A 27,507-nucleotide genomic window follows, 5' to 3' on the forward strand; every position below is an offset into this window, starting at 1 on the left:
TGGACCAGAAGTCATGTAAGTCTATGGTAACACGCGTGTATTTAAAAAAAATAAAATAAAATAAAAACACACTCCAGTTTTTAGCATCGTGCATGCGTGGAAGCGTATATTAGCAATACGCATCCGCGCGCGTTGACTGCCCTACAGGAAGTGAGCAGCGATTCCTGCTTGGCCGGATGTTAGACGGGGATTACCGCATACTAACGCCTGTTTTTGGCAGTGTGGTCCCTGGTCCGCACCATACCGCTGCCTTCAAACCGCAGTGTGAAGCCGGCCTCAGGGACAGTTAAAGGACTACTGTAGGGGGAAAAAGAGTTGAACTTACCCTGGGCTTCTAACGGTCCCCTGCAGACGTCCTGTGCTTCACTTCCGGGATTTCCGAATTTAAGGTCGGAAAACCACTGCGCCCGCGCAGCCGCGTCCTTACTCCTGCTGATGCCACTGTGAGTGTACTGCACAGGCACAGTATGGTCTGCGACTGCGCAGTACTCTCCCAGTGACATCAGCAGGAGCGAGGACACGGTCACACAGGCGCAGCAGTTTTCCAACTTTCAAGTTGGAAATTCCAGAAGTGAACCGGAGGCAGGCCGGAGCATCGGTGAGTGGCTGCGCGGGCACTGGACGTCTGCAGGGGACCAATAGAAGCTCCAGGTAAGTTCAACTTTTTCCCCCTACCCCCCCCCCCCCCCTACTGAAGTCCTTTAGTGACAAGACAATATACATTGCTACGGAGGATGTTGGCACTATATAAATACTAAATAATAATAATAATATATGACCATCATTTCCAATTAAAAACTACTGGTGCTACTGTGATCACGTAAAAGCCGGGGATTAAAACTTAGTAGAGAAGACGCACCCTACAGAAATCTCTGATTCCACAGATGTACGCGCTGCAGGTTTGTCAGACATTTTCCAGCGCCGCACACCTCTTTTATGTGGAAAGGGTTAAGGATTTGGACCACCAAGGAGAGTTAAGACCCCCTCCCCTCGCCTTCATTTTGCCGAAGTCCTGGAGATAAAAAGGGATCTGGGGCTTTCTTTTTACTTCATATTGCGAGGGGGGATCCCAGACCCTTTTTTCCCTTTCCCAGACCCCGGTACATTATTTATGAGGAATAGAAACCTTTACAGCACGCATTCCTTTATATTCTACGCTCCCTAAAGCGTCGGTCCGCTCGCATATCGATTTGGGGGGATTTGGGATTTTAACACAGGTCTGCACAATGCTGATTTCCTCCCTCCCCCTCCTAAAAAAAAGATTTTGTCTCTCTGTTCACCTTGATGTTTGCGCCGCCTCAGATTGGCTGGAAGCATTTAATACTTTTTTCAACTTTAAGTGAGCCCAGAGAAGCGTGGTGCATCGGAGCAGTGTAAAGTGCTGATCCCCGCCGCTGGAGCTGTGCCGCCTTCACAGGTACTTCACTCTTACGCTGCGCGGTATCACAGTTCTGCTATTAAAGAACAACTGAAGTGAGGGGGATATGGAGGCTGCCATATTTATTTCCTTTTAAACGAAGCATATTGCCTGGCTGTCCTGCTGATCCTCTGCCTCTAATACTTTTAGCCAAAGACCCTGAACAAGCATGACTTAAAGGGAATCTAAACTGAGTAAAATTGTTTAAAAACTTCACATGACGCAGCTGCAAATGATTATTACAAACTAACCTCACCCGCAGTTCCTCTCAGAAGCTCACGGTTTTCTTGTCAGTGATCCCTTCCAGTTCTGACAAGATTTTGTCAGAACTGAAACATATCAGTTGCTGTCAGTTATATATTAGCAGCTGTCAGTTACAACTGAATGTGCAAGGTAATGTCCACGTTTCCCTATGGCTCAAGTGGGCGATATAACAGTTTAATAGTGTGCTGACCAGGAAACTGTTATAGGTTAATGGCCATTTTCAAAATGGAGGACGGAGAATTCCATCAATCACAGTGGACAAACAGGAAGCAGGAGAGGAGAAAGAGATTGATAAGTAGACTGCACAGGAGGTAAGTATGACGTGTTTATGTTTATATTGACTTTTAATTTTCAGTTCAGGCTCTCTTTAAAGGTTACCTAAAGTGAAAAAACAAAAACAAAACAAAAGTTTAGCTTACCTGGGGCGTCTTCCAGCCCCCTGCAGTCGTCCTGTGCCCTCGCTGTGATTTTGCAATCCTCCAGTTAGCCACAATGCCCCTCTGTCAGCAGGGCGACTCAGCCATTGTGCATGCGTGATAATCACCTTGCAGCTACAGTCTCTGACTATCATGTGACATGCATCGAAAGTTGCATTGTGATTGGCTGCATTGTGCGGCAATGAGCTGAACTGAAGAAGAGAGAAGAGGACCAGACCTGCCTCTGGGAGCAGGTAATGCACAACGATCTGTTGCTGCTGTGTATTACTTGCAGGAGCGGTATCCCCATGATAGAGGTCATATAAATTTGGGGAGGGGGGAAGGTCCAACCAGGGTCGGACTGGGACACTAAGGGCCCACCAGGAAAGCTTCAGCTGGCCCCCCCGACTGACAAAATGCAACCACATTGGCAGCACATTTCCCCACAAAATGCAATCAGATTGGCAGCACATTTCCCCACAAAATGCAACCAGATTGGCAGCACATTTCCCCACAAAATGCAACCAGATTGGCAGCACATTTCCCCACAAAATGCAACCAGATTGGCAGCACATTTCCCCACAAAATGCAATCAGATTGGCAGCACATTTCCCCACAAAATGTGATGTGAGGAGGAGGCACACCTTCTTAGAAGTCTTTGGGATGTGCCAGGGCCATCCAGTAACCAGCCGGATAATTCAAAGTGAAGCAGATAGGCCGGCACCATCCACGTAGTATATATGCTCTTTTATTTAAATATCATAAATACAGACTGTCACACACAGTGCAATGTTTCGGGGGCATGCCCCTTTCTCAAGCCAGTGACAGTCTTCAAGACTGTCACTGGCTTGAGAAAGGGGCATGCCCCCGAAATTTATGATATTTAAATAAGAGCATATATACTACGTGGATGGTGCCGGCCTATCTGCTTCACCCCCAAAATGCAATCAGATTGGCAGCACATTTCCCCACAAAATGCAATCAGATTGGCAGCACATTTCCCCACAAAATGCAATCAGATTGGCAGCAGATTCCCCAAAAAAGAGGGCCTGGTGGGCAGGTCTATAGGTGTCCCCAGTTTAGGTAGCCAGGTCTATAGGTGTCGCCAGTTTAGTCAGGTCTACAGGTGTCCCCAGTGTACTTAGCCAGGTCTATAGGTGTCCCAAGTATAGGTAGCAAGGTCTATAGTTGCCCCCAGTTTAGCCAGGTCTATAGGTGTCCCCAGTTTAGTCAGGTCTACAGGTGTCCCCAGTTTAGTCAGGTCTACAGGTGTCCCCAGTTTAATCAGGTCTATAGGTGTCCCCAGTTTAGCCAGGTCTATAGGTGTCCCCAGTTTAGCCAAGCCTATAGGTGTCCCCAGACTAGGTAGCCTGAAGAAGGAGCAGCGGCACTCACAAAGCAGCGGGGAGGGGGGCAGTCTCCCCCCTCCCTTACCTGGGGGTCCCCCTTCGCCGCTCCCCCCTCCAGGCTAGAATGCGCAGCGGCAGCAAGCAGGCAATATCTGTCTACTTACTATTTCCTGATCCCGCTCTGCGTGCCGCTGCTCTAGTCTTCTCTGCTGTGCTGTCCAATCATGCTCTCACAGGAAGCACAGTGAGAGCGTGATTGGACAGTACAACAGAGAAGTCCAGACCAGAGCAGTGGCACGCTGGGCGGGAACCAGGAAGTAGTAAGTTGATCGGTTCCACGCTCGCTGCCGCCCTGGTCTGCCACTCGGATCTGGAGGGGGAAGGGGGGGACCCCCAGGTGAGGGGGAGACTGCCCCCCTCCCCGCTGCTCTGTGCCCGCCGCTGCTCCTCCTTCCTGCGCTGTGCCCCCTCCTGCAGTGCTCGGGCTCCCCAGGGGCCACTAAAAGGGAGACCTACCGGGGGGAAACCTTGAGCTACCGCCGGCCCTGTCCGAGCCTGCGTCCAACAGATCTCTCCGGGCCCAATGGTCCCCACCCCTTCCACTATCTGAGACTGCCCTTCAAAAGTTTTGGTGCTCCATGTAAATTTTTATGGATAGAATGCTTGAGGGATCCAATATACATCTGGCAATAGGGCCCATAGGTTATATTACTGATTTCCTTGCTTAGTTGTTGTGATGAAGCTCTGCCTCTAGTTCTTTCTAAGTCACTTACCCGGAACGTCAGATGTTTTCTCTGCAGCAGCTGCATGCTTGTTCCTGGTATGTGACTCGCTCTGCCTCTAGTTCTAAGTCACTGACCCAGAAAACATATGAAGATCAGATGTCTGATCGAATTGTATAGAAAATTTGCCGTTTATGAAGGCAATCGATAAGGAACAATTCTTTGGTCGATTGCTAAATAGGATAAAATCGATTGAAAGTTGTATTTTATGATCGAATTTGAAGAAAGAATAGTTCGGTAGATGTGAACAATTGATAATTTCCTTCTGATTAGTTACAATCGTTCAAATTGCATCGAGAGATCGCATTTAGAGAAAAATTGTACTATTAATGGGCACCTTAAGGTGGACTTACTCCACCCATCTCACACACACACACTCTCTCTCTCTCTCTCTCTCTCATTGTACAAGCTTACAAAACCCTTTTACTACATAAATTTGATAGATTAGATAGATCTGATGAATTGTACAATCAAGATTGTGTAATTGAAGGGCAATTTTACAGCTCAAGTTCAAGCACACTTTAAATTATTTACATAATGGATGCATAAAATGTTTTGGACATCCCACAGATCGAACACTAAGAACGCTGGGAATAATCCAAATATGGTACATTAGAACTCCATATTTTATATTTTTACTTCTCCTTTAAGAGGAACTCCAGTGAAAATAATGCGATAAAAAAGTGCTTCATTTTTACAATAATTATATATAAATGATTTAGTCATTGTAAAATCTTTCCTCTCCCTGATTTACATTCTGACATTTATCACATGGTTACATTTTTACTGCTGGCAGGAGATGTCAGTGGAGGGAGATGCTGCTTGCTTTTTTTGGCAGTAAGAAACAGCTGTTATTTCCCACAGTGCAACAAGGCTCCCACAGTGTGATGTCAGAACCATGGTCATGACATCACACTGTGGGAGGCGTTTCACCACAATATCAGCCGTACAGAGCCCCCTGATGATCCGTGTGAAAAGAAAAAGATTTCTCATGGGAAAGGGGGTATCAACTACTGAATGGAATGAAGTTCAATTCTTGGTTACAGTTTCTCTTTAACACGATCTATGAACTTGCAAAAGTATGCCTCTGAAGAAGCAGATATGCTCAAGGCCGCGAAACATGCGTTAGGATATGTCATGTCGAACTAACGTGATTACATTTTTTTATTTTTTTTTACTGTGCTGTGTCACATTTCACTACTAACTAATATTGTACTGTAATTAAAAGATATGTTTATAATTAATTGTCATTAATGAGCCTATAAACCCTCACTTTTGCATTTTGCTTATTAAAATAAAAACATGGAGGGGTTTCTGTATGCAATGCCAAATAGTCTGGGATCTTTTATTTCTCCTTTAAGCTCTGAAAAAAAAAATGTGTTCATCAGGCCAGAGGAGAGTAACCTGTACACAACAGAGGCCTGGCTACAGAAAATAAAATAAAAATTAATGATCCCAGACCCTGAAGGATGCTGGAAGATGGGGGGTGGGGTAAGGCTTGAACATAAACCTTGCCAAAACAAGAATGTTGACAGAGATAGAACAAGTGAGCAATTTATCCCTGGGGGGAGTAAACAAGAACATGATGTAGACAAAGGCAAGTATCTGGGCTAGACTCGGGAGCCAGCAACTATTTACATACTGGCCCATAAACAAGAAACATCATTGGGACTCATTTCAAAACAGTGAGCAGTCCTGTGCAATGGCATAGCAGCCAATCAGCTTACAGTAGCCACAGACTTCAAAGGGCCATTTATGGTTGGATTGGCAGAGTATGCATGAGCAGCTTCCCCTGGCGCTCCTTAGGCCTGGCTTATGGCCCGTACTCACGGGCTGCAGAAGTGGCCTGTCGCCAGCACACGTGAGCGTGCTAGCGACAGGCTGGCGACAGCTTCTCTCCAGGTCCCTCCGCGTACACACGCGGAAGAGGGACCAGCGGCGAGACGGAAGCTGTCGCCGACGTTCCTCCTCCCCCCGCCGGAAGCTCCATTTACCTCTATGGAGGTTGCTGTCGCTAGTCCGCGTACTCACGCGGACTAGCGACAGTTGCGGCGGAGGTGCGGCGGCAACTGTCGCCATGCGATTGAAACTTTCAATCGCATGGCGACAAGAGCGACGGGCGACAGTTCGGGGTGCGCGCGCGTGCAACGGCCCATACTCACAGGCGACCTGTCGCCGCAACACGCGCGCGCCGCGTGTTGCGGCGACAAAAGTCCCTCGTGAGTATGGGCCATTACGCTGCTCGGGGAAAACCAGACATTCAGGTCAGATTTTTTTCCCTGGATGAGGTCAGATTTTTTTCTCTTCTCTGTCAACTTGTCGGGGGCGATCTGTGCATGTATCGATGTACGTGCGACAGATCTCCCTGACAACTTGAGAGAACGCATCTGTGTCAGCTGATATTCAGGTGGATGGCCAGGCATTTATCCATCATGAGCCCTAGACTGACAACCTCTCAGAGGACTGCTAACAGCTTGGTAACCATGGAGAGGAGTAATCCCATTCAGTCATCTCGGCCTCCAGTTCAGGGAAATAGTTGCACAGTTAGGGAAGTGACATTATAAGTAACCTGGCTATCGGAATTCTCCTTGTGGCTGGTTTTCCCTTACGTAGTTGTTAGAGTTGGCGAAACGTCCGGTCCACAACACTTATGCTACATACACACTTGCAACTATGGTCGTTACTAGCAGCAGCTTAATGATCGGTCTGCTGACAATCGGGTAAAGAAGTTTACCAAACGATCATTAAGTACGACGACGATCAAACGATATTGGCATGATGAAAACATCCAACAGGACGGATCATATTGAACGACAATCGTTACAAAACAGTTCTCTGCCGAGCACGATCTATGCCGTTCTCTGCCGAGCTCTGTACAATTCTCTGCCGAGCACGATCGTTACAAGGGCCAATGCACCTGCGTTGAATTTTGCCCAGCTTCCGTACTTCCTGTGTAGTGTGGCCCGTGACAATTGTTACATTATAAATTTCAAATAAACTCTGTTTTCATGTTAACCTCCCTGGCGGTAAGCCCGTGCTGAGCACGGGCTATGCCGCCGGAAGGCACCGCTCAGGCCCTGCTGGGCCGATTTGCATAATTTTTTTTTGCTACACGCAGCTAGCACTTTGCTAGCTGCGTGTAGCATCCGATCGCCGCCGCTACCCGCCGATCCGCCGCTATTCATCGCGCCGCGGCCGCCCCCCGACCCCGTGCGCTGCCTGGCCAATCAGTGCCAGGCAGCGCTGTGGGGTGGATGGGAGTCCCCTTTGACGTCATGACGGTTCTTTGAACGGGATCTCCTGATCTCCAATCGCCGGCGGCGATCGGAGGGGCTGGGGGGATGCCGCTGAGCAGCGGCTATCATGTACCGAGACTTTGTCTCGCTACATGAAAAAAAAATAAAAATTAAAAAACACTACTTTGCTGCCCCCTGGCGGATTTTTTTAAACCGCCAGGAGGGTTAAAGAGACACTGAAGCGAAAAAAAAAAATATGATATAGTGAATTGGTTGTGTACTATGAATAATTACTAGAAGATTAGCTGCAAAGAAAATATTCTCATACTTTTATTTTCAGGTATATAGTGTTCTTTCTAACATTGCATCATTCTATAATATGTGCAGATTACACAACACTCAGCATTCAAAATGAGTCTTTCAGAGCAATCTGTGAAGTAATGACCTTTCCTCTAGCAGAGATTGCATCCTGTTTTTTATCATCCTACAAGTTCCAAAAGCTATTCTAATGTATTCCGGCTTACTGCAGCACTTTCTACTATCACAGTCTCTGTAATAAATCAATGTATCTTTCCCCTGTCAGACTTGTCGGCCTGTGTCTGGAAGGCTGCCAAGTTCTTCAGTGTTGTGGTTCTGCTATGAACTCCCCCTTCCAGGTCCCTCTATGCACACTGCCTGTGAATTATTTAGATTAGGGCAGCTTCTCTCTGCTCTCTTATCTTTTACAAGCTGGATAAATCGTCCTCTGAGCTGGCTGGGCTTTCACATACTGAGGAATTGCATAAGGGCAAAGCTGTTTGCAGGAAGAAAAGAGCAGCCTGAAACTTCAGTGCATGAGAGATGCAGGGGGAAAGAAACACACAAATGATCTCTTGAGATTCAAAAGGAAGGGTGTATACAGCCTGCTTGTGTATGGATGTATTTTCTATGTGTGGACATACTGTACATCAACCTACTTCCTGTTTTGGTGGCCATTTTGTTTGTTTATAAACAAACTTTTTAAAACTGTTTTTAACCACTTTTAATGCGGCGAGGAGCGGCGAAATTGTGACAGAGGGTAATAGGAGATGTCCCCTAACACACTGGTATATTTACTTTTGTGCGATTTTAACAATACAGATTCTATTTAATGGCTTGTTTGCATAGAGATAACAACTGGAGTTTCTCAACTCTTCCTGTACTGGAAACAATTAGACTGATGTATCTGATCTTAATGTTTTATTTCTTAGCTGTACTACACATACAAATCATAATATCATATATTTTTTTTCGCTTCAGTGTCTCTTTAACTATCATATATTTTAATCTATTGTAACCCCATGTTTGTGTATTTATTTATTTTATAAAAATATATACACAATCTTTCCCTCTTATCGTTCTTTTCTGCGAGAACGATCATTAATATGTGTATGATGATTGCTGTATCCCATCCTTGTATTCCAATTGTTCCAATATTGTCCATCTGGTAATTATCATTCCTTGTGAACGATCGTTATCGCAAGTGTGTACGTAGCTTAAGTGGTGGTAGGTAGGGGTGGTTAACGAGCTGCAAATAGTTCTGAGTGGATGCAGAATTATGAAAACTCTGCATGCAAGTTTATGCAGCTTAAAAATTGACTAATCAAATCCCACCAGGGTCCATTTTCTAGCAGCACAAATTTTCATACCGTAATTCTGCACTAACTTGGAACTGTTTGCATTTCACTGACCATCCCTATCTGTAGGTACTTCCCACTAAGGGCCCATTTCGACTACAAAATTTTAAATCTCATGTATGTTAAATTCCCATAACAAGGAAACTATTCCATATATACTTTCATGCACCATGCGTGCTAATGCAAATTTGAATGCTGTAAAAACACACAAAAGCACATGTTGTGGAAATGGCCCCAGAGAGGTTCAGATTAGAGGCCTGCGCGGGTCTAATTTTTCAGACCCGCACCTGACCCGCAACCCACTTTCTGGTGAATCTGGTACCCGCACCTGAGCTGCACCCACAGACCCAATACCCGCACCTGACCTGCAACCCGATTAAATTAAAGTGAGTACTCGAATCCAGCCCGCATTTCGGGTAATCTGCGAGTACCCAACCTGATGCCCTGGTTCTAAAGATAAAGTCCAGTTCATGTTTAGTGGGGATGAGACTTCAGAGCTTCTTAAAGCCATTTAGGACAGTGAACAAATTCCCGAGACAGTGACTGAAACCTCTGCACAGGACATCATTTATAAAGGACTGGTAACACCAGTGGTTAGGGCCTTCCCTGTTCATAAGTCATTAGATTGTATCATTGATGACCAATGGGAAAATCCAGAGAAAAGATTTTTAGTTCCAAAATCCTTCGAACGCAGATTTCCTTTTAAAGAGGCAGAAATTCAGAGGTGGGTAAGTGCCCAAAATTAGATGCGGCACTTTCTCAATACTCTAAAGATGCAGACCTCTTCTTTGAGGATACTGGGGCCTTAAAGGACCCATTAGATAAAAAGGTTGAGGTTTTGGCCAAAAGGTCTTGGGAAACAATTTCCTTTTTGTTTAGGCCCAACATCTCGTCTATCTGTGTGTCCAGGAATCTTATTTAATGGGTGGATGAGATTCAAGAGTTGCTAGCAGGGGGTACTCCAGTAGAACAGGTTCTTGAGTCCTTCCCAGTGGTTTCTAGAGCCTTAGCCTTCATCTGTGATGCGCTAGTGGAATCACACCTAAACAAGCAAGGTGGAACCAGAGTCCGTACACTTCTTTACCTTTCTCTAGAGATTCTTCACTGGTCAGAAAAGCATCTCTTATCTCTGTCGGCAGTCCACATAAAGGGTTCAACAAACCAATTAGCGGACAGTTTAAGTCGCAGGACAGTACGGGAGGCAGAATGGGAACTTTGTCCAGAGATTTTCAAACTCATAACCCAGAGGTAGAGGGTTCCCAGAATAGACCTCTTTGCCTCCCCCTTAAATGCAAAACTTCCAGATTTTTGTTCGCTGCATGTCTCTTCAAGGAACAACAGATTAGACGCTCTAACAGTAAATTGGGGAAAGGACTTGGTCTATGCATTCCCTCCATTCAATCTGCTCCCAAGGGTGGTCCAGGGAAATTCAGCTAAAACAGGCCAAGGTGATTCTTATCACTCCTTGGTGGCTCAGAAGGGCCTGGTTTCCAATAGTCAGATCACTAGCGATACAGGATCCTTAGAAACTCCTGTGCAGGCCAGATCTACTTTCCCAGAATGGAATCGTTCATCCAAATCCACAAAAACTCAGTCTCACAGCTTGGATCCTGAGAAGCAGCTGTTAGCAAAGAAAGGGTTTTCAGACAAAGTAATCCAGACCCTCCTTAAAAGTAGGAAAGATGTAGCAAAGAGAATTTATGGGAAAGTTTGGAAAACCTTTAACGGATGGAAAGAAAGGAGAGGTCTCCAAACGCATCAAAATGGTCTACCACTCATTTTAGACTTTCTACAAGATGGGGTAGATTTGGGTCTTTCGGTTAGTACTATTAAAGTACAAATTGCAGCTTTGTCTATATTCCTAGATAGACACTTAGCAAAAGAAAAGTATGTTAAAGCATTTGTTAAAGCAGTGTCAAAGTCCAGACCCATTCAGTCAAAGACCTTTCCACCTTGGGACCTGCCGTTGGTACTACAGGAGCTTCAGAAACATCCTTTTGAGCCGTTAGAGCAAACTGACCCAAAATATCTTACCCTTAACCACTTCATGACCGCCTAACGCCGATAGGCGCCGGCAGGTCGAAAGTGGTGTCTCCATGGAAACGGCCGCTCGAGCGGCCGTTCCATGTCAGTTCACGGAGGGTGTCTCCGTGAACAGCCTGCGAGCCTCCGATCGCGGCTCGAAGGCTAATTGTAAACACGCGGGGAAGAAATCCCCTGTGTTTACATCATACGGCGCTGCTGTCGCAGCAGCGACGTAAAGGAGATCAGCGATCCACTGATTGTCCAGGGATCACCGCCGTCTAATAGGCTAAAGCCAATTAAAGGCGGTACAGAACGGATCGCCGTCCTGTGCCACCCATAGCCAGAGCGAGAGGGAGGGAAGGAGAGGGAGGGAGGAATAGTGCTGCGGAGGGGGGGCTCCGCTCGGCCACACAGAGCGGCGGCGATCAGACCCCCCCCAGCAGGACTTCCCCCTAGTAGGGAAAAAATGGGGGGGGGGGGGGAGTCTGATAGCCCTGCAGCAATCACGATCTGTGCTGCGGGCTGGAGAGCCCACGCAGCACAGATCATACAAAAATCCCCTGGTCCTTAAGTGGTTAAAGTAGCTTTCCTGTTGGCCATGACAATGGCTAGGAGGGTAGATGACTTACAGGCTTTATCTACTAAAGACCCTTATATGACAATACTACCAGACAAAATTGTTTTTAGGACTGATCAGACATACATTCCTATAGTAAACTCAAAATTTCACAGGACACAGGACATAATTCTCCCTTCCTTCTGTGCTAACCCTAAAACTGAAAAAGAAAAACTGTTTCATTCTTTAGATGTGAGAAAAGCAGTGCTAGTTTATTTGGAGAGAACTAAGCAGTGGAGAAGATCAAATAAGTTACTAGTTTTGTTTGCAGGACAAAGGAAAGGTTTGCAAGCCACTAAATCCTCAGTAGCTGGATGGATTAGACAGACGATAGACATTTGCTACCCAGTCAGCAGGTAAACAATCTCCAATGCAAGTTAAAGCCCATTCGACCAGATCAGTCTCTACCTCATGGGCAGAAAGAGCAGGGGCATCTTTAGATCAAATTTGTAGAACTGCAACGTGGTCAAACCCATCACCGTTTATAAGGCACTACAGAATTGACCTGCTGTCAAATCAGGACATATCCTACGGAAGAAAAGTTCTGCAGGCAGTTGTCCCACCCTAATTGTGAGTAAGAGCAAGTTCTCTGTCGTCTCTCAATTCATGGGGCTGGACTGGAGGACGCAGAGAGAAAATACCTGTTAGTGTCCGGTAATAGGCATTTCTGATAGTCCTTCAGTCTGGCCCCCTCTATAACCCATACCCTATAAGTCACTCCTGGTGTAAGGTTCTGACTCATTTCCTTCTGACTTTGCGTGTGTGCACCTTGGTGTATATTACTCTGTGATAAGTGAAGGATGAAGGGGGAGGTGCACCTATATATGCAGGCAGGTGGCCTTAATTGGGTTTAATTAATCAAGTCTGTGTTTCTTAAATAGGACATCTGTGTTTCTTAAATAGGACGGATCCAGTGTACTCTCAATTCAGGGGGCCGGACTGAAGGACTATCAGAAATACCTATTACCGGACACTAACAGGTATTATTAGAAACACAAAGTTTCTAATAACACAAAGTTTATTTTATTAAAAACTCAACGTTTCAGTAGAATTAAAGGACAACTGAAGTGAGAGGAATATGGAGACTGCCATATTTATTTCCTTTTAAACAGTACCAGTTGCCTGGCAGCCCTGCTGATCTATTTGGCTGCAGTAGAGTCTGAATTGCATACCTTAAACAAGCCTGCAGCAAATCCAGTCAGACTTAAAGAGAAACTCCGACCAAGAATTGAACTTCATCCCAATCAGTAGCTGATACCCCCTTTTACATGAGAAATCTATTCCTTTTCACAAACAGACCATCAGGGGGGCGCTGAATGACTGATATTGTGGTGAAACCCCTCCCACAAGAAACTCTGAGGACCGTGGTACTCCTGGCAGTTTCCTGTCTGTGAACCTTGTTGCATTGTGGGAAATAGCTGTTTCCAACAGTAAAAATTTCACCATGTAATAAATGTCAGAATGTAAATCAGGGATTTAAAAGATTTTACAATGGGCAAACACTGACTAAATCATTTATACACAATTATTGTAAAAATTAACCACTTTTTTATTACATTATTTTCACTGGAGTTCCTCTTTAAAGGGGACCTAAAGTGCGAAAACTAGCAGTTTAACTTACCTGAGGCTTCTTTCAGCTCCCTACAGTCCTTCTGTGCCCTCGCCGTGATTCTGCAGTCCTTCAGTAAGCCGAAGCGCCCATCTGCCAGCTGTATGCCCAGCCTCCAGATTGTGCTTATGCACGGTATGTAAAAATGTCTACTGTGCACCGCACTGAAGAGGAGAGAAGAGAACCTGTCCTGCCACTCAGAACAAGTCATGTATAACGCTCGGCTGCTGCTCTGCATAATATACAGGAGTGCGCCCCTCTAGCCCTCGGACCCCCCCCCCCTACAAATGCGGGGGTTGTGGGGGCTATTGTTACGCCTCTGATTACCAGCATTCAAAGCACAAATAGTACATAATTAGTTTGTAATTGGTAATAATAGTCATCTCTAACACAGTGGTTTAAAGAGAAACTCCAACCAAGAATTTAACTTTATCCCAATCACTAGTTGATACCCCCTTTTACATGATCTATTGCTTTTCACAAACAACCATCAGGGGGCGCTGTATGACTGATATTGTGGTGAAACCCCTCCTACAAGAAGCTCTGAGGGCTGAGGTACTGTTGGCAGTTTCCTGTCTGTGAACCTTGTTGCATTGTGGGAAATGGCTGTTTACAGCTGTCTCCAACTGCCAAAACAGCTAGCAGCAGCTACATAACCTGCCAACAGTAAAAATGTCACCATGTAATAAATGTCAGAATGTAAATCGGGGAGAGGAAAGATTTTACAATGAGCAAACACTGACTAAATCATTTATACACAATTATTGTAAAAATGAAGCACTTTTTTTATTACATTATTTTCACTGGAGTTCCTCTTTAACCTTCCTGGCGGTAAGCCCGAGCTGAGCTCGGGGTAAGCCGCCGGAAGGCACCGCTCAGGCCCCGCTGGGCCGATTTGCATAATTTTTTTTTTGCTGCACGCAGCTAGCACTTTGCTAGCTGAGTGCAGTGCCCGATCGCCGCCGCTACCCGCCAATCCGTCGCGCCGCAGCCGCCCCCCCCCCCCCCCCAGACCCCGTGCGCTGCCTGGCCAATCAGTGCCAGGCAGCTCTATGGGGTGGATCGGAATCCCCTTTGACGTCACGACGTCGATGACGTCGGTGACGTCATCCCGCCCCGTCGCCATGGCGACGGGGGAAGCCCTCCGGGAGATCCCGTTCTTTGAACGGGATCTCCGGATCTCCGATCGCCGGCGGCGATCGGAGGGGCTGGGGGGATGCCGCTGAGCAGCGGCTATCATGTAGCGAGACTTTGTCTCGCTACATGAAAAAAAAAAAAAAAATTAAAAAAAAAAGATTTGCTGCCCCCTGGCGATTTTTTTGCAAACCGCCAGGAGGGTTAAGGATGGCCCACTGGACCAGGGGCCCCAATGTGGTTGCAGCCTCTTCCTCCCCTATGGCCATGCTATTGTATATACTTTGTTCTACATATAATAGAATAAGATGTGCTAATCGGTAGACTTATTATTTTTTTACAGTTTAGTACAGATCATAAAATGGTTGCCACTGCTGCCAAATTCATAGTATATACTGTATAGTCTCCTGCACAAAATAACCAGAGCCACAAAATGGCCCTCGTAACACTAGCCAGGTTATAGGTGCTTTTATACTGCTCCCGTGGACATAAAGCAAAAATACCGTGAACAAATAGAGAAAAGTGAATACATTGCCCTGCTAGCTCTAGGCCAGCGAGATATATTCATCTGCGATTATTTAATCAGATATCCAGGGAATAAATTAGCAAGCGCTCATACAATTATTTCCTTTATTACGCTGGGCTTTTAAAACACAAGCCTCAATGGAGGGCTCAGAGTCCATTAGTCACAGTCGTCCCCTCAGTCCAGCTAATAGTCTCCGTCGTGTGAAGTTGGGGGTGACAGTCACCTGTGGGGTCCCATGTAAAATCTATCGTTGTCATCTGCCCCCTACTGTACGGTCTGATAAGGACACAGACTAATTATTTTCTTTCAGAAAGCCCCCAAGCAATAGTTAAAAATATGAGCCAGGTAAATGATTACAACGCAGATATAATATTTTATAAACAAATTTTTGTTCTGGTTCAGCAGCTGTTGGTAAGGGACAAGTGGAATGCTGCATAGCACACGGGCATAGGTGACAGGGCAACACAGCAGCCACTGAGGAACAGGAGGTCACATGCAGCATGAGGGGCCAAGAGGACAGTTCTCAGGTGCGTGCATGAGGGGGTGTTGTCACTGTCCTCTGTGTTCAACCTGTCAAAGTCTCAGGTTCTTGTACAACAAGCTGCCAGCTAACTAATCTATCATTGGTTCCGCTCACTTATGTTCTTTGGAAACAACATTTTAAAGAGACTCAGAGATGAAAATAGTACTAGAACCAATACTTACCCGGGGCTTCCTTCTGCCCCAAAAACACATGCCAGTCCCACACCGTCTTCCCGCGGTCTGCCGTTCAGCCGCGATCAACCCCGGTAACTTGCTCAGTGACGTCAGTCCGGGTCTACTGTGCATGCGCAAAATACACAGACTGGACGCGACTGAGCAAGTTACTGGGGCTGACAGTGGCTGAACGGCAGACCGCGGGATGATGGCGAGGGTCTCGCACGTGTTTTTTGGGGTGGAGGAAGCCCCGGGTAAGTATCGGTTCTACTGCTATTTTCATCTCTGAGGCTCTTTAAGCTCCACTTTGTAAGGTAACGTTATTCAAAACTGTCTTTCCACTTCAATCTGTGGCCTGCTATAATCGTATAGAACAGCAAAATAAGAAAATCCTATTATTCTACCCAACGGCAAACTCAGCAACACAGTTCTTGTCTTCCTTTATCTGGCTTTCTGCTTTTCGCAGAAGTTTATGCTTTAATGACACTCCCAGTACTGTCTTAAAGTGGACCTGAAGACCTGAACTCAGAACTTCCTCTCTGCTTTGTTTTTTTTAAATACCTTTAAAGAAAAACATTTATTTGTTACAGCTAATATAAATCCTGCAATAAATCTGCAGTGAATCTACTTCCTGCTTTCATGGAAGCAGACATATTGGTAACATCCTGTGTTTACAAATTATCTGCTCTGCTGTGGCAGAGGAGATTCCTGAGCTGACAGCTGAAAGATCAAATTACAGTGGTGATCGCAGATGAGGGGAAACTAGACAGGATAAACTCTGCAAATACATACAAGATGCATTTCTTCATATTTTCTTCTGTCCCGTGCAAGAGTTCAATGCACCACATTACTTTAAAACTGCAGAAAAGTGGCATAATACACAAAAGCTGGCAATTAGTTTAAATTAGTTTCCCCCCCCACACACACACACACACACACACTCTAAACTAAAAATCCATTCACTCTCTGGGCCAGATTTATCAAGATTGTCTGAGACAATATATTGGTAGGTTTTCAGAAAGCCATGCAGAACTGTCTCAGGCATCTTAAGAAATCATTAGATAGTGCAGATTCCTTCTAAAAATGTTGTAAAATGGGAGGAGCTAGGAAGGTCTCTCAGACAGTGCAGTGTGTGAGGAGAATTGCTGTTGCTGAGGTAACCAACACACCTGCTGTATTGATAGCAGCAGGCTCTGAGGAGGAATTCAGCAGGGGGAGGAGCACCACACAACTCATATCTAGCCTGCACTCTGCAATCATGTCTAACCTGCAGTTCTACATCTTTAGAACTGCTATTAAGCACTTCTTATTCTGCGACAGTTTAGGGATGGATTTGCACTTTTCTTAACTGTAGTGCAGCTCTAGAAATTCATGCTAAATTGCCACTATTACAGAGGATCTAAGAAAGTTCTTATTATCATGCAGAACTGTTCTCCCTGCTGGTTAGAACAGATTAAGAAGAAAAAAACTTCGGTAATGCGTTGATAAATCTCCCCCTCTGTGTCTTAAAAGTCCTTCCCCCAAACTACTCCTGTCCTAGAAAATTCCTTGTAACATAACTCTTACCAAACCCCAACCCTTCTGAGATGGACGAAATGCATTTTTCTCTCATTCTATGGGCTGAGTCTACTCAGATTTCCTATTTACAGTGTACTTATAATTAGTGTACTTAGTGTACTTATAATTATCTGTGGTGCAAATATTTTAAAATGGAGCCTTGATCATTGATACAATGTTATTAGTTTTACCCTTTTTTAAGATATCAGCATTTTCGCTCCATTATTTTCTATTTCTAAATTGCATCATTTGTTTAGTCCCTTGATGAGGAAACAAACTGTCCTGAGATAGTGGTGTGAAAAACTATTTGCCCCCTTCCTGATTTCTTATTATTTTGCATGTTTGTCACACTTAAATGATTCTGCTCATCAAAAACCGTTAACTATTAGTCTAAGATAACCTAATTGAACACAAAATGCAGTTTTAAATGATGGTTTTTATTATTTAGTGAGAGAAAAAAACTCCAAATCTACATGGCCCTGTGTGAAAAAGTGATTGCCCCGCTTGTTAAAAAATAACTTAAAAGTGGTTTATTACACCTGAGTTCAATTTCTGTAGTCACCCCCAGGTCTGATTACTGCCACACCTGTTTCAATCAAGAAATCACTTAAATAGGAGCTATCTGACACAGAGAAGTAGACCAAAAGCACCTCAAAAGCTAGACACCATGCCAAGATCCAAAGAAATTCAGGAACAAATGAGAACAAAAGTACTGTAATTGAAATCTATCAGTCTGGTAAAGGTTATAAAGCCATTTCTAAAGCTTTGGGACTCCAGCAAACCACAGTAAGAGCCATTATCCACAAATGGCAAACACATGGAACAGTGATGAACCTTCCCAGGAGTGGCCGGCCGACCAAAATTACCCCAAGAGCGCAGAGAAAACTCATCCGAGAGGCCACAAAATACCCCAGGACAACATCTAAAGAACTGCAGGCCTCACTTGCCTCAATTAAGGTCAGTGTTCACGACTCCACCATAAGAAAGAGACTGGGCAAAAACGGCCTGCATGGAAGATATCCAAGGCGCAAACCACTTTTAAGCAAAAAGAACATTAAGGCTCGTCTCAATTTTGCTAAAAAAAACATCTCAATGATTGCCAAGACTTTTGGGAAAATACCTTGTGGACCGACGAGACAGAAGTTGAACTTTTTGGAAAGTGCGTGTCCCGTTACATCTGGCGTAGAAGTAACACAGCATTTCAGCAAAAGAACATCATACCAACAGTAAAATATGGTGGTGGTAGTGTGATGGTCTGGGGTTGTTTTGCTGCTTCAGGACCTGGAAGGCTTGCTGTGATAGATGGAACCATGAATTCTACTATCTACCAAAAAATCCTGAAGGAGAATGTCCGGCCATCTGTTTGTCAACTCAGGCTGAAGCGATCTTGGGTGCTGCAGCAGGACAATGACCCAAAACACACCAGCAAATCCACCTCTGAATGGCTGAAGAAAAACAAAATGAAGACTTTGGAGTGGCCTAGTCAAAGTCCTGACCTGAATCCTATTGAGATGTTGTGGCATGACCTTAAAAAGGTGGTTCATGCTAGAAAATACTCAAATAAAGCTGAATTACAACAATTCTGCAAAGATGAGTGGGCCAAAATTCCTCCAGAGCACTGTAAAAGACTCGTTGCAAGTTATCGCAAATGCTTGATTGCAGTTATTGCTGCTAAGGGTGGCCTAACCAGTTATTAGGTTCAGAGGGCAATTTCTTTTTCACACAGGGCCATGTAGGTTTTGAGGTTTTTTTCTCACTAAATAATAAAAAACATCATTTAAAACTGCATTTTGTGTTCAATTAGGTTATCTTTGACTAATAGTTAACGGTTTTTGATGAGCAGAAACATTTCAGTGTGACAAACATGCAAAAGAATAAGAAATCAGGAAGGGGGCAAATAGTTTTTCACACCACTGTAGATATTATAAATGTGTAGCTGGGGCAGAAGGACAGTGGCGTAGCTAAGGAGCTGTGGGCCCCGGTGCAAGTTTGACAATGGGGCCCCCCCCAAGCACTCTATACATAACAATTGATACGGCGCACCAAAACCTGCCAATGGCAACTACAGTGTCAGAGGTGCAAGAAAAGCATGGGAAACAGTTTCTTAAGGATTACCAGTATTCAAAGTATCTATAGAAGTCATTATTATGGGCACAGGACCAATAGAGAGCTAATACTGTAGTTGGGGGAGGGCCCTTCGGGGCCCCTCTGGCCCAAGGGCTAAGATGCGGTCGCTACCTCTGCAACCCCTATTGCTACGCCCCTGCAGAAGGACAAGCATGCAGGGAGAGAGTCTGGGGATGCAAGCATTTATGTAACATGCAGGCTCCCTGCACACTGCATCCGATTTTTAATCTTTTTTACATCCGATTTCGATTTTTAATCGTTACTGCATGCCACGTTTCTTCCCCTGTTTTTCTGTTGATTGCATTCAGGGAAAATCAGAATTTAAAATCGGAATCGGAAAACGGATTTGCAGTGTGCAGGGAGCCACACTCAGCTTTCAGGGCCAGCGAGTATCCAGAGAATACAATATCCTTCTATGTTCACTAAAACTCCAAAACACCAAAACAGTCTGTATGCATGTTGGATAAGAATGGCACTGTAATATTAACAAGCAGACACATCGTTGCATTCCAGCATCATTGAATCACCCATGAGAAGATGGGCTAGTCTAAAACCTGTCAGTTCTGTCAGATTTCTACTACCTACTGTAAGTGACAGCAGCATAGGGGAAAAGCAATTTGTTTTACTCTGGGAGAAATGTAGTTTTTATTTATGTGATTTCATGTATTTTAAATCTTACATTTTTTTTATAATGGGACTCATAGGCATGCCTTTAAGACTCTGACCAGTACGGCAAAGTACTTAAAGATGCATACCATTCTGTAGCTTGTGCTCTCCTCTTTCATTGTAGAATCGCTATTCTACACCAAATAGTTTTCGTTCGATTTCAATTTAAAAATCGCGGCTGCCATCTTGGCTATGTTATAACTTCTGGGTCACCCTGTCTTCTCTGTTAGAGAAGTGCATCACTGAATGAAGCATGAAGAGGAAGTGACAAGCATGACCATTGCAAGAGGCTCCTCCAGAGGGGTCATAGCACGACTTTGTTAGAAGTCGTCTGTCTTAAAAGCATGCCCATGAGAGGTGCTCGGAGTCCCTTTAAGAAATGACAGTGGTTACATATGTATGTATCCACTTCATACATATGTGAGGGGTTGTGTTATGAATGCAATTGGAGGATTGGAGAAATGCATGAGTTCTTGCTGATTGTACTTTAAACACTGCTCCTTGTAAGTGGGTGTATGTTGCATTATGCACTCATACCCACAAGGGGGGGGGGGGGGGTAGAGAGGGGTGAGGGGGGAAACCATTGCTGAGATCTATCTAGGTCCCATCAAAAATTTGCTGTGGGATCCTAGGATTGATAGTTACACTGGTGGATGCAGTGAGGGCCACATAACTGGACATTGTCCAAGATGGTTTAGCATGCTTTTGTGAGTGCGGTAGGGTATCAGAATGTGAACTTTTAGGGTGCAGGGAGTGACATAAATGATTTTACGTAATGTGAAGATTAATACATAATATTCCAACGCTATATAAATGCACAAGCTATAAAATAAAATAAATCATCTGAGTTGCAGTATTATATTATTATTTGAATCAGATAAAAAAAATCTCCAGTATTTTTCCTATGTTGTTTATAATTTGAAATTCCCATTATTGCACAGAATCGTCCAGTACAACACAATCCTGGCAGAACATTAGGATATTCATTTGGCTGCAAAAATGCTCTTAGTCATTTTAGACTTAATTTGTTAGATATGAAAAGCATAACTTGTCACCCTCTAGTACAGAAAGCTATATTATTTAGGGGAACAGGAAGGATCCGCCTCTTTTTTTTTTTTTTTTTTTTTGCAATAGGTAAGTTCTGGCCAATCACCTGTTTGGAGGGCGGTCCCTTCCTCCTTCAGTATTGCCCTCTTAGATTGAAGAATGAGTACATTTTTGTAAAGGAGAGGAGCCAGTCTAGGAGCAACTCTGTCATCACTGTACATCAATGTGAGTATTTTATGACAGCAGTCTGTCCATTTTATAAAATGTAATGTCACTTATTACTAGTTATGCCCCGGACATTTTTCTAGCGGAATATTAACAGTAGCACACGTGAGATTAGTATCAGTTTGAAAATTGTTTAAAAGGTTGTAAATATCATAATATATATTTTAGAATGTGGAATGTCTTTTCTACACCTGCTGCAGGGAAAACTCATTCTGGTTTTGTGTGAATATTGTCACTGGTGTTTTTGTCTTTACGATTGTTTACTTCTTCATGACTTAAAACCATGTTTATGTGTTGTTGTTTTATTATCAGACAAATCAATAATGGTTTATGGCAAGTTTATGGCTATTGGCATTCCATAGATTATAGATAAGTCATTTTAAAAAAAAAAAGTAAATAGTTCACCTTTAAAATGATGTTGTTCTGTAGCCAAGACTAATTCTGTAACATTGTGTCTGATCAAGGATTCCTGCTAAAAAGGAAATAATTAATAGATTAGAAAAGATAGACAGATGCATCTATAGAAAATTGACAGATACAGTGAATATATAGAACGATAGATGACAAAAAGATCAATAGCTAGATAGATGATAGATAATAGACATATCATTTTATATACTTAAACCTTTTTTATACACTTTTATATATCTTTTATTTTTCTGGCTAGAGTCTTTAGACCTTATAATAAAATCACACACTTAAAAGTTTTATTTGCATTTGTGCCTTCATTTGCAATGAAATAATTCAGAAAGAAATACCTGACATATTTAATATGATTTTTGTGTCATCTAAAATATCTGATAGCCCTTATGCAGCTACTTTCTTCAGAAGTGTAGAATCATTTTCTTTATATACATTTGCTATATATTCTCTTTGCAAAGCCAATATAGGATTGTTCAGCAAAACTCTACCTACCTTTAGGTATGAATTCATTGTGAAGAGTTTTACCATTTGTGGACTGTGATTAGGATATTTTGTTGTTGTTTTTAATTAGCATTTTATGAAGTTGTGTATTTAAGTTCTTCATCTATACTAAATAAAATTAGATATTACTTGCAGTTTTAAGACCGATTCCGTGACATGTAATACTAATCAGTAATGTAAAGCTAAGAACGTCCATCTACTTTATGTCTCTGCCTGTGAAATAGTAGCTCACAGAATGATGTGGCATAAGGGATTACCTCATTAAGAACACCGAACACAAATTTAAAGCAAATAAATATAGAATTTATCAAATAGAATGCATGTGGCAAAAGACTTTGATAAAAACTGACCAATGTAATGCATAGCTCTCACTAAATACAATGGGCTGATTTAATATAGTGCGGGGTGATCAGTAAATTGCAGTAACCCATAGCAACCAAATGTCATGCATTTCTGATCTGACTGCTGAAGATTGAAGTGTGATTTTGGCTGTGTAATTACAGATTTGGCACAGTGCCAAGAAAGCCTGATTGAGATCGGAGGTTTGTTCTGCTGAGTTTGAGCTGCTTTGTTTATCTGTTTCCTGTATTTGGAACAATCGCAGGAAGTATTATTATTATTTTTTATTTATATAGCGCCAACATCTACCATAGCGCTGTACATAGTAGTATGCGTAGAAGCACACATACACAGAGCATCGTGTTTATTAATAAAATAGGGCTACTAATGTGAACCAGTCAATGAGCGTTCGGGTTAGATTGTATTGTCTTAAAGCAAACTTGATGCAAAAAAAAAAAGGTATGAATTATATGTGTAGAACAGATAATGAAAAGAACATTAGTAAAGAAAAGAGTCTCATATTTTTATTTTCAGTTATATAGTTTTTTTTTTTATAACATTGCATCATTCTGTCATATTTGCTGTTTAGTAACCACACTCTGTCTTTTAAGCTATGAAACAGAGCAGAAATAATGACCCTTTGAGCTTTCCTGCAGTAAAACTTTATCTCAAGCTCTCTCTCACTGTTTCTTGGCTGTTTAAATGTTTCAGAAAACAGGACTGTATTTGACCCAGCGGGTCGAAAGAGCTCAGAGAAGCTCCTTTACATAGATAACAACTGAAGTTTTTTTTTAAAACTCTTCCTGTACTGGAAAACAATAAGACTTTTTTTTTTTTTTGCTGTGCTACACATACAATTCACTACCTCATAAGTTTATTTTTTCTACTGGTGTGCTTGAAATAAAAAAAAGTGAATAAGTAAATACAAATTGGCCACGCTTTATTGTTTTACACTACTATGTGCCTGTGCAGATTAAAATATGAGTGGAAATAAAATCTGACCAAATTCTATGGAGGTAAGTATACTACTTACCCTCCTTTTTAACTTTTTTAATCTAACCCCCTCCCCCCCTTCTGTGCACCTCCCATTCACCTACTCTGCACAAGTACTGCAAACCGTATAAAAACCAATGAGTTCAATCATAGTTCTATTTTCCATCAACTTGCATTAGGATGCATGCACAGCTTTAAAGAGACATTGAAGCGAAAAAAAATATATGATATAGTGAATTGGTTGTGTACTATGAATAATTACTAGAAGATTAGCAGCAGAGAAAATATTCTCATACTTTTATTTTCAGGTATATAGTGTTTTTTCTAACATTGCATCATTCTATAATATGTGCAGATTACACAACACTCAGCATTCAAAATGAGTCTTTCAGAGCAGTCTGTGAAGTAATGACCTCTCCTCTAGCAGAGAAAAAGTAAACAGTTCACTTACAGTTGAGATATTAAAAGTCAGATAACAGCCCTCTCCAGGACTAACTTAGTCGGAGAGCTTAATGGCTTGTTTGCATAGAGAGAACAACTGGAGTTTCTCAACTCTTCCTGTACTGGAAACAATTAGACTGATGTATCTGATCTTAATGTTTTATTTCTTAGCTGTACTACACATACAAATCATAATATCATAATTTTTTTTCGCTTCAGTGTCTCTTTAAACAACTCAGAACACCTCATACTACAAGTCTATGGGATTCAAGGCTGCAATCTGAGACCCCACATGTCAGGTCTCTTGGCCAATATTGAAGTTGTAGTGACGTTATTGCTGCCCAACCTACCTGAAGTATAACCAGTTAGGGCCTTTTCACGCTGAAAATTACGACTGCAAACACCTGCGATTGTGATTTTTTTCAACTCTCACCACGTGTATTGCAATGCAATAGTTACTATGTAACTATCAGGCGATTAGGCTGATTTTATTGCACGATTGTGTTCATAATATCGGACCAGTGGGTAAAAGGCACCGCAATTACCTCAATCAATGGGCAAATCGCTTTGATCCGAAAACCAAAAGGCATTTGGTGTGAAATAACCCTAATAATCCTAATGACAGCACCTTAAAAAGGCAGAAGAGTGTGTGATTATCATACAGTGCTCACGACTAAGCTCCACCCCATTTAGCTCATCATCAGAACAGAGAATGCTGAGCACAGCTTAAAGCAAATCTGAAGTGAAAATAAACATGTGTCATAATGAATTGCATGTGTAGTACAGATAATTAATACAACATGAGCAGCAAATAAGAGTCTCATATTTTTTATTTTCAGTTATATAACTTTATTTATAACATTGCATCAGACTTTCACAGTTGCATTTTAGAATCCACATTTTGTATTTTTAGCTGTAAAACAAAACAGAAATAATAACCTTTAGAACTTTCCTGCAGTAAAACCTTATCTCAAGCTGTCTCTTACTGTTTCTTGGCTGTTTAAAGGACCACTATCGCAAAAATCATAACATTTAAAATGCACGTAAGCACATTCAAATAAAAAGTGTTTCTTCCAAAGTAAAATGGGCCATAAATTACTGTTCTCCTATTTTGCGGTCACTTACAGAAGGCAGTAGAAATCTTACAGAACCGACAGGTTTTGGAGTAGCCCATCTTCTCATGGGGGGTTCTCAGGGTTTTCTTTATTTTTAACAGCACCTAGTGAATGGCGGTTGCTGTGTCCAACTGCCAAAAAAAGTGTGAAGCTGGCAGGGAGGCTGGCCAGCATATTTGTATAAATACTTTTCAGGGAGAATCTTTATAAAGGCCATGCTGAGAATCCCCCATAAAGAGATAGCCTGGCCCAAAACTTGTCGGTTTTGTCAGATTTCTACTATAAGTGACAGCAACATAGGAGAAAAGTCTTTTATGGCTCATTTTACTCTGGAAGAAACATACTTCTTATTTGTATGTGTTTACATGTATTTTAAATTTAAATTTTTTTGTGATAGCGGTCCTTTAAGCTCTTCAGAAAACAGAATCGAGTTGGACCAAGTTGGTCAACTAGCATTTGCATAGATAACAACTTAAGGTTTTTTGTTTTTCCCCCAACTCTTCCTATACTAGAAAACAACATGAAACTCTTTTCTTTGCTACTAATGTTCTATTAATAATCCTCACTACACATAAAATTCATCATATCATCAGTTTATTTTCGCTTCAGCTTTGCTTTAAGGCTTGTACACACACTAAGAGAAACTCAGCTGATGGTGTGAGATCGTGTCCGGGAATCTAGTGTGCCTACTGGTGTCCCTTGACCTCTTTTAGCGATCCGACACAGCAGATCTGTAAACGAGTGTGTTGTGTTTGCTCTTACCCTGCCTGCTGGAAGATGCTGGCTCCTATTCCTCCTTGTTATTGTTCCTTCTCCCTGTAGCTGAAAAGTGTGTCTGTATAGCGCTTGTGCTTTGCAGTGTCACCCTAACGCTCTAGTAACCATTGTTAAGGGCAACAGTGCTCTGTGGTGGGCTTGAAGCTTTATTCATACAATACAACAAAATATATTAACAAGATGTTTAAACTCTCCCTTACCAAGCCTCCCCCTCTCACCTCTCTTACAAAAGAAAAATTCTTAAAGTCCACTTTTATTTTCTTGGTGACAATATTTAGGTATTTATTTTGTATTGTTAATATATTACTGTGACCCTTCAGAACCAGTTTAGCATTTTAGGGCTTTATAAACTGAACTTAGAATGGATCTTCTAGATTAGCCACAGCATGACAACATTTATGGGAAATGTTTTTTCTTCATTATAGTTTATGTAAATCCTAAAAAAAAAACCCTGAAGTTTTAATTTGGTTCCACCTTGCTGGGAGCACTGAAAGGGTTAAGCCTCAGTGTTTACTGTATGGGGAGAGCTGCCTAGGCAGAGTTCCTGCAGTCTATTTACAGCAGCTGATAAGAACTACCATACAATAGGCACTTTGATCTGGGTGAAACAAACACAGAACACAGAGCAATTCATTTCTTCAGCAACTACAGGTATGTGTGGAATAACGACTTTTAATTGTGTGTTGTGCAAGAGTTCGGGTCTGCATTAACTGCTAATATTTCCACGTTGCTTGCCTAGAAAATAAGCTCTCTGTAAACCTGTCTGTTTAAGAGCAATTGGAATTGTCAAAGGCAGTAACAATAACGTTTGTAAAGCGCTCATCTCGTATAGGACTCAAAGCACATCCTTGGGACACAAAGTGCAAAAACTGTGTAGAAATGAAAAGGAAGGGGTTAGTCTGCTTTCAGATAATACGTGTTGTTTCAGTTCTTTTTCTCCGCACTCACAGGTAACTGAATTTGAGGAATAAGTTCTGTTCAGCTTTCTCTGCTTTGCAAATGAGAAATGAGGCAGGGTTTATCGCAGTTTCACAAATGACAAATCCTTCCTTCCATATTTTTGAAGTGAATTCCTTCTACGTTGTTTACTGGTGATACATGCTATAAAATGCATCAGTGGTACACAGATCATGTTGCAATTTAATGATCTTAAGAACCAGCTTTCCATTTCAGTTTGCAGCCTGTGGTGCATTGCTAAAATAGCATTTATTTTTTTCAAGGATGAAATCAGTACATTTGAAAGTTCTCTTAAACCTACCGACAGTCCAGTGGCACCCTGACAACTATCTTACTGCATGTTTAACCTCCTTACCATTATTGACAGTTACACACGTCCATACAAAATATGCTGTGAACAGCATTGACGTGCATACACGTTAATTCTCTCATGCACTGTATGCCCCCGCAAGGCTGTTAACGAGCCAACCCCGCCATTGCCACATAACAGCAACCCTGTGCTCACTCCACTGGCTACCGATAAAATGGAGAATTTTGTTTAAGATTGGCTTTCTGACATTCAAATCCTTGCACAATCTGGGCCCTGGATACCTGAAGGACTTGTTGCAACTGCA

At 42.7% G+C, this 27,507-nt stretch overlaps 2 protein-coding genes across 20 annotated transcripts in view; one reads left to right on the top strand and one right to left on the bottom strand.

Annotated features, from left to right (window-relative positions):
- Positions 1-27,507, top strand: part of PRR35 (proline rich 35) — a 157,063-nt gene that overhangs the window by 102,544 nt on the left and 27,012 nt on the right. Inside the window, exon 1 of one of the 2 annotated variants that reach the window (XM_068244227.1) lies at positions 21,298-21,347. The exons of the other annotated variant lie outside the window; for it this stretch is intronic. The gene's annotated coding sequence lies outside the window, so the exon portion shown is untranslated. Of the gene's footprint in view, positions 1-21,297; positions 21,348-27,507 lie in introns of those variants that run through there. 2 annotated transcript variants of the gene reach the window in all.
- The window catches only part of ASB8 (ankyrin repeat and SOCS box containing 8), a 183,269-nt gene that overhangs the window by 46,887 nt on the left and 108,875 nt on the right, over positions 1-27,507 (bottom strand). For 7 of the 18 annotated variants that reach the window (XM_068244245.1, XM_068244244.1, XM_068244237.1 and 4 more), the window contains one exon: positions 21,753-21,819. Coding sequence is in view for 4 of the 18 variants with exons in the window: in XM_068244241.1 (XP_068100342.1) it covers positions 21,755-21,816 (62 nt within the window). In the remaining 14 variants the exon portion in view is untranslated. Of the gene's footprint in view, positions 1-21,749; positions 21,820-24,941; positions 24,958-27,507 lie in introns of those variants that run through there. The other 11 variants (XM_068244241.1, XM_068244243.1, XM_068244242.1 and 8 more) reach the window with 7 other exon arrangements.

The sequence above is a fragment of the Hyperolius riggenbachi genome, chromosome 7 (assembly GCF_040937935.1).
Source record: "Hyperolius riggenbachi isolate aHypRig1 chromosome 7, aHypRig1.pri, whole genome shotgun sequence".
NCBI lineage: Eukaryota > Metazoa > Chordata > Amphibia > Anura > Hyperoliidae > Hyperolius > Hyperolius riggenbachi.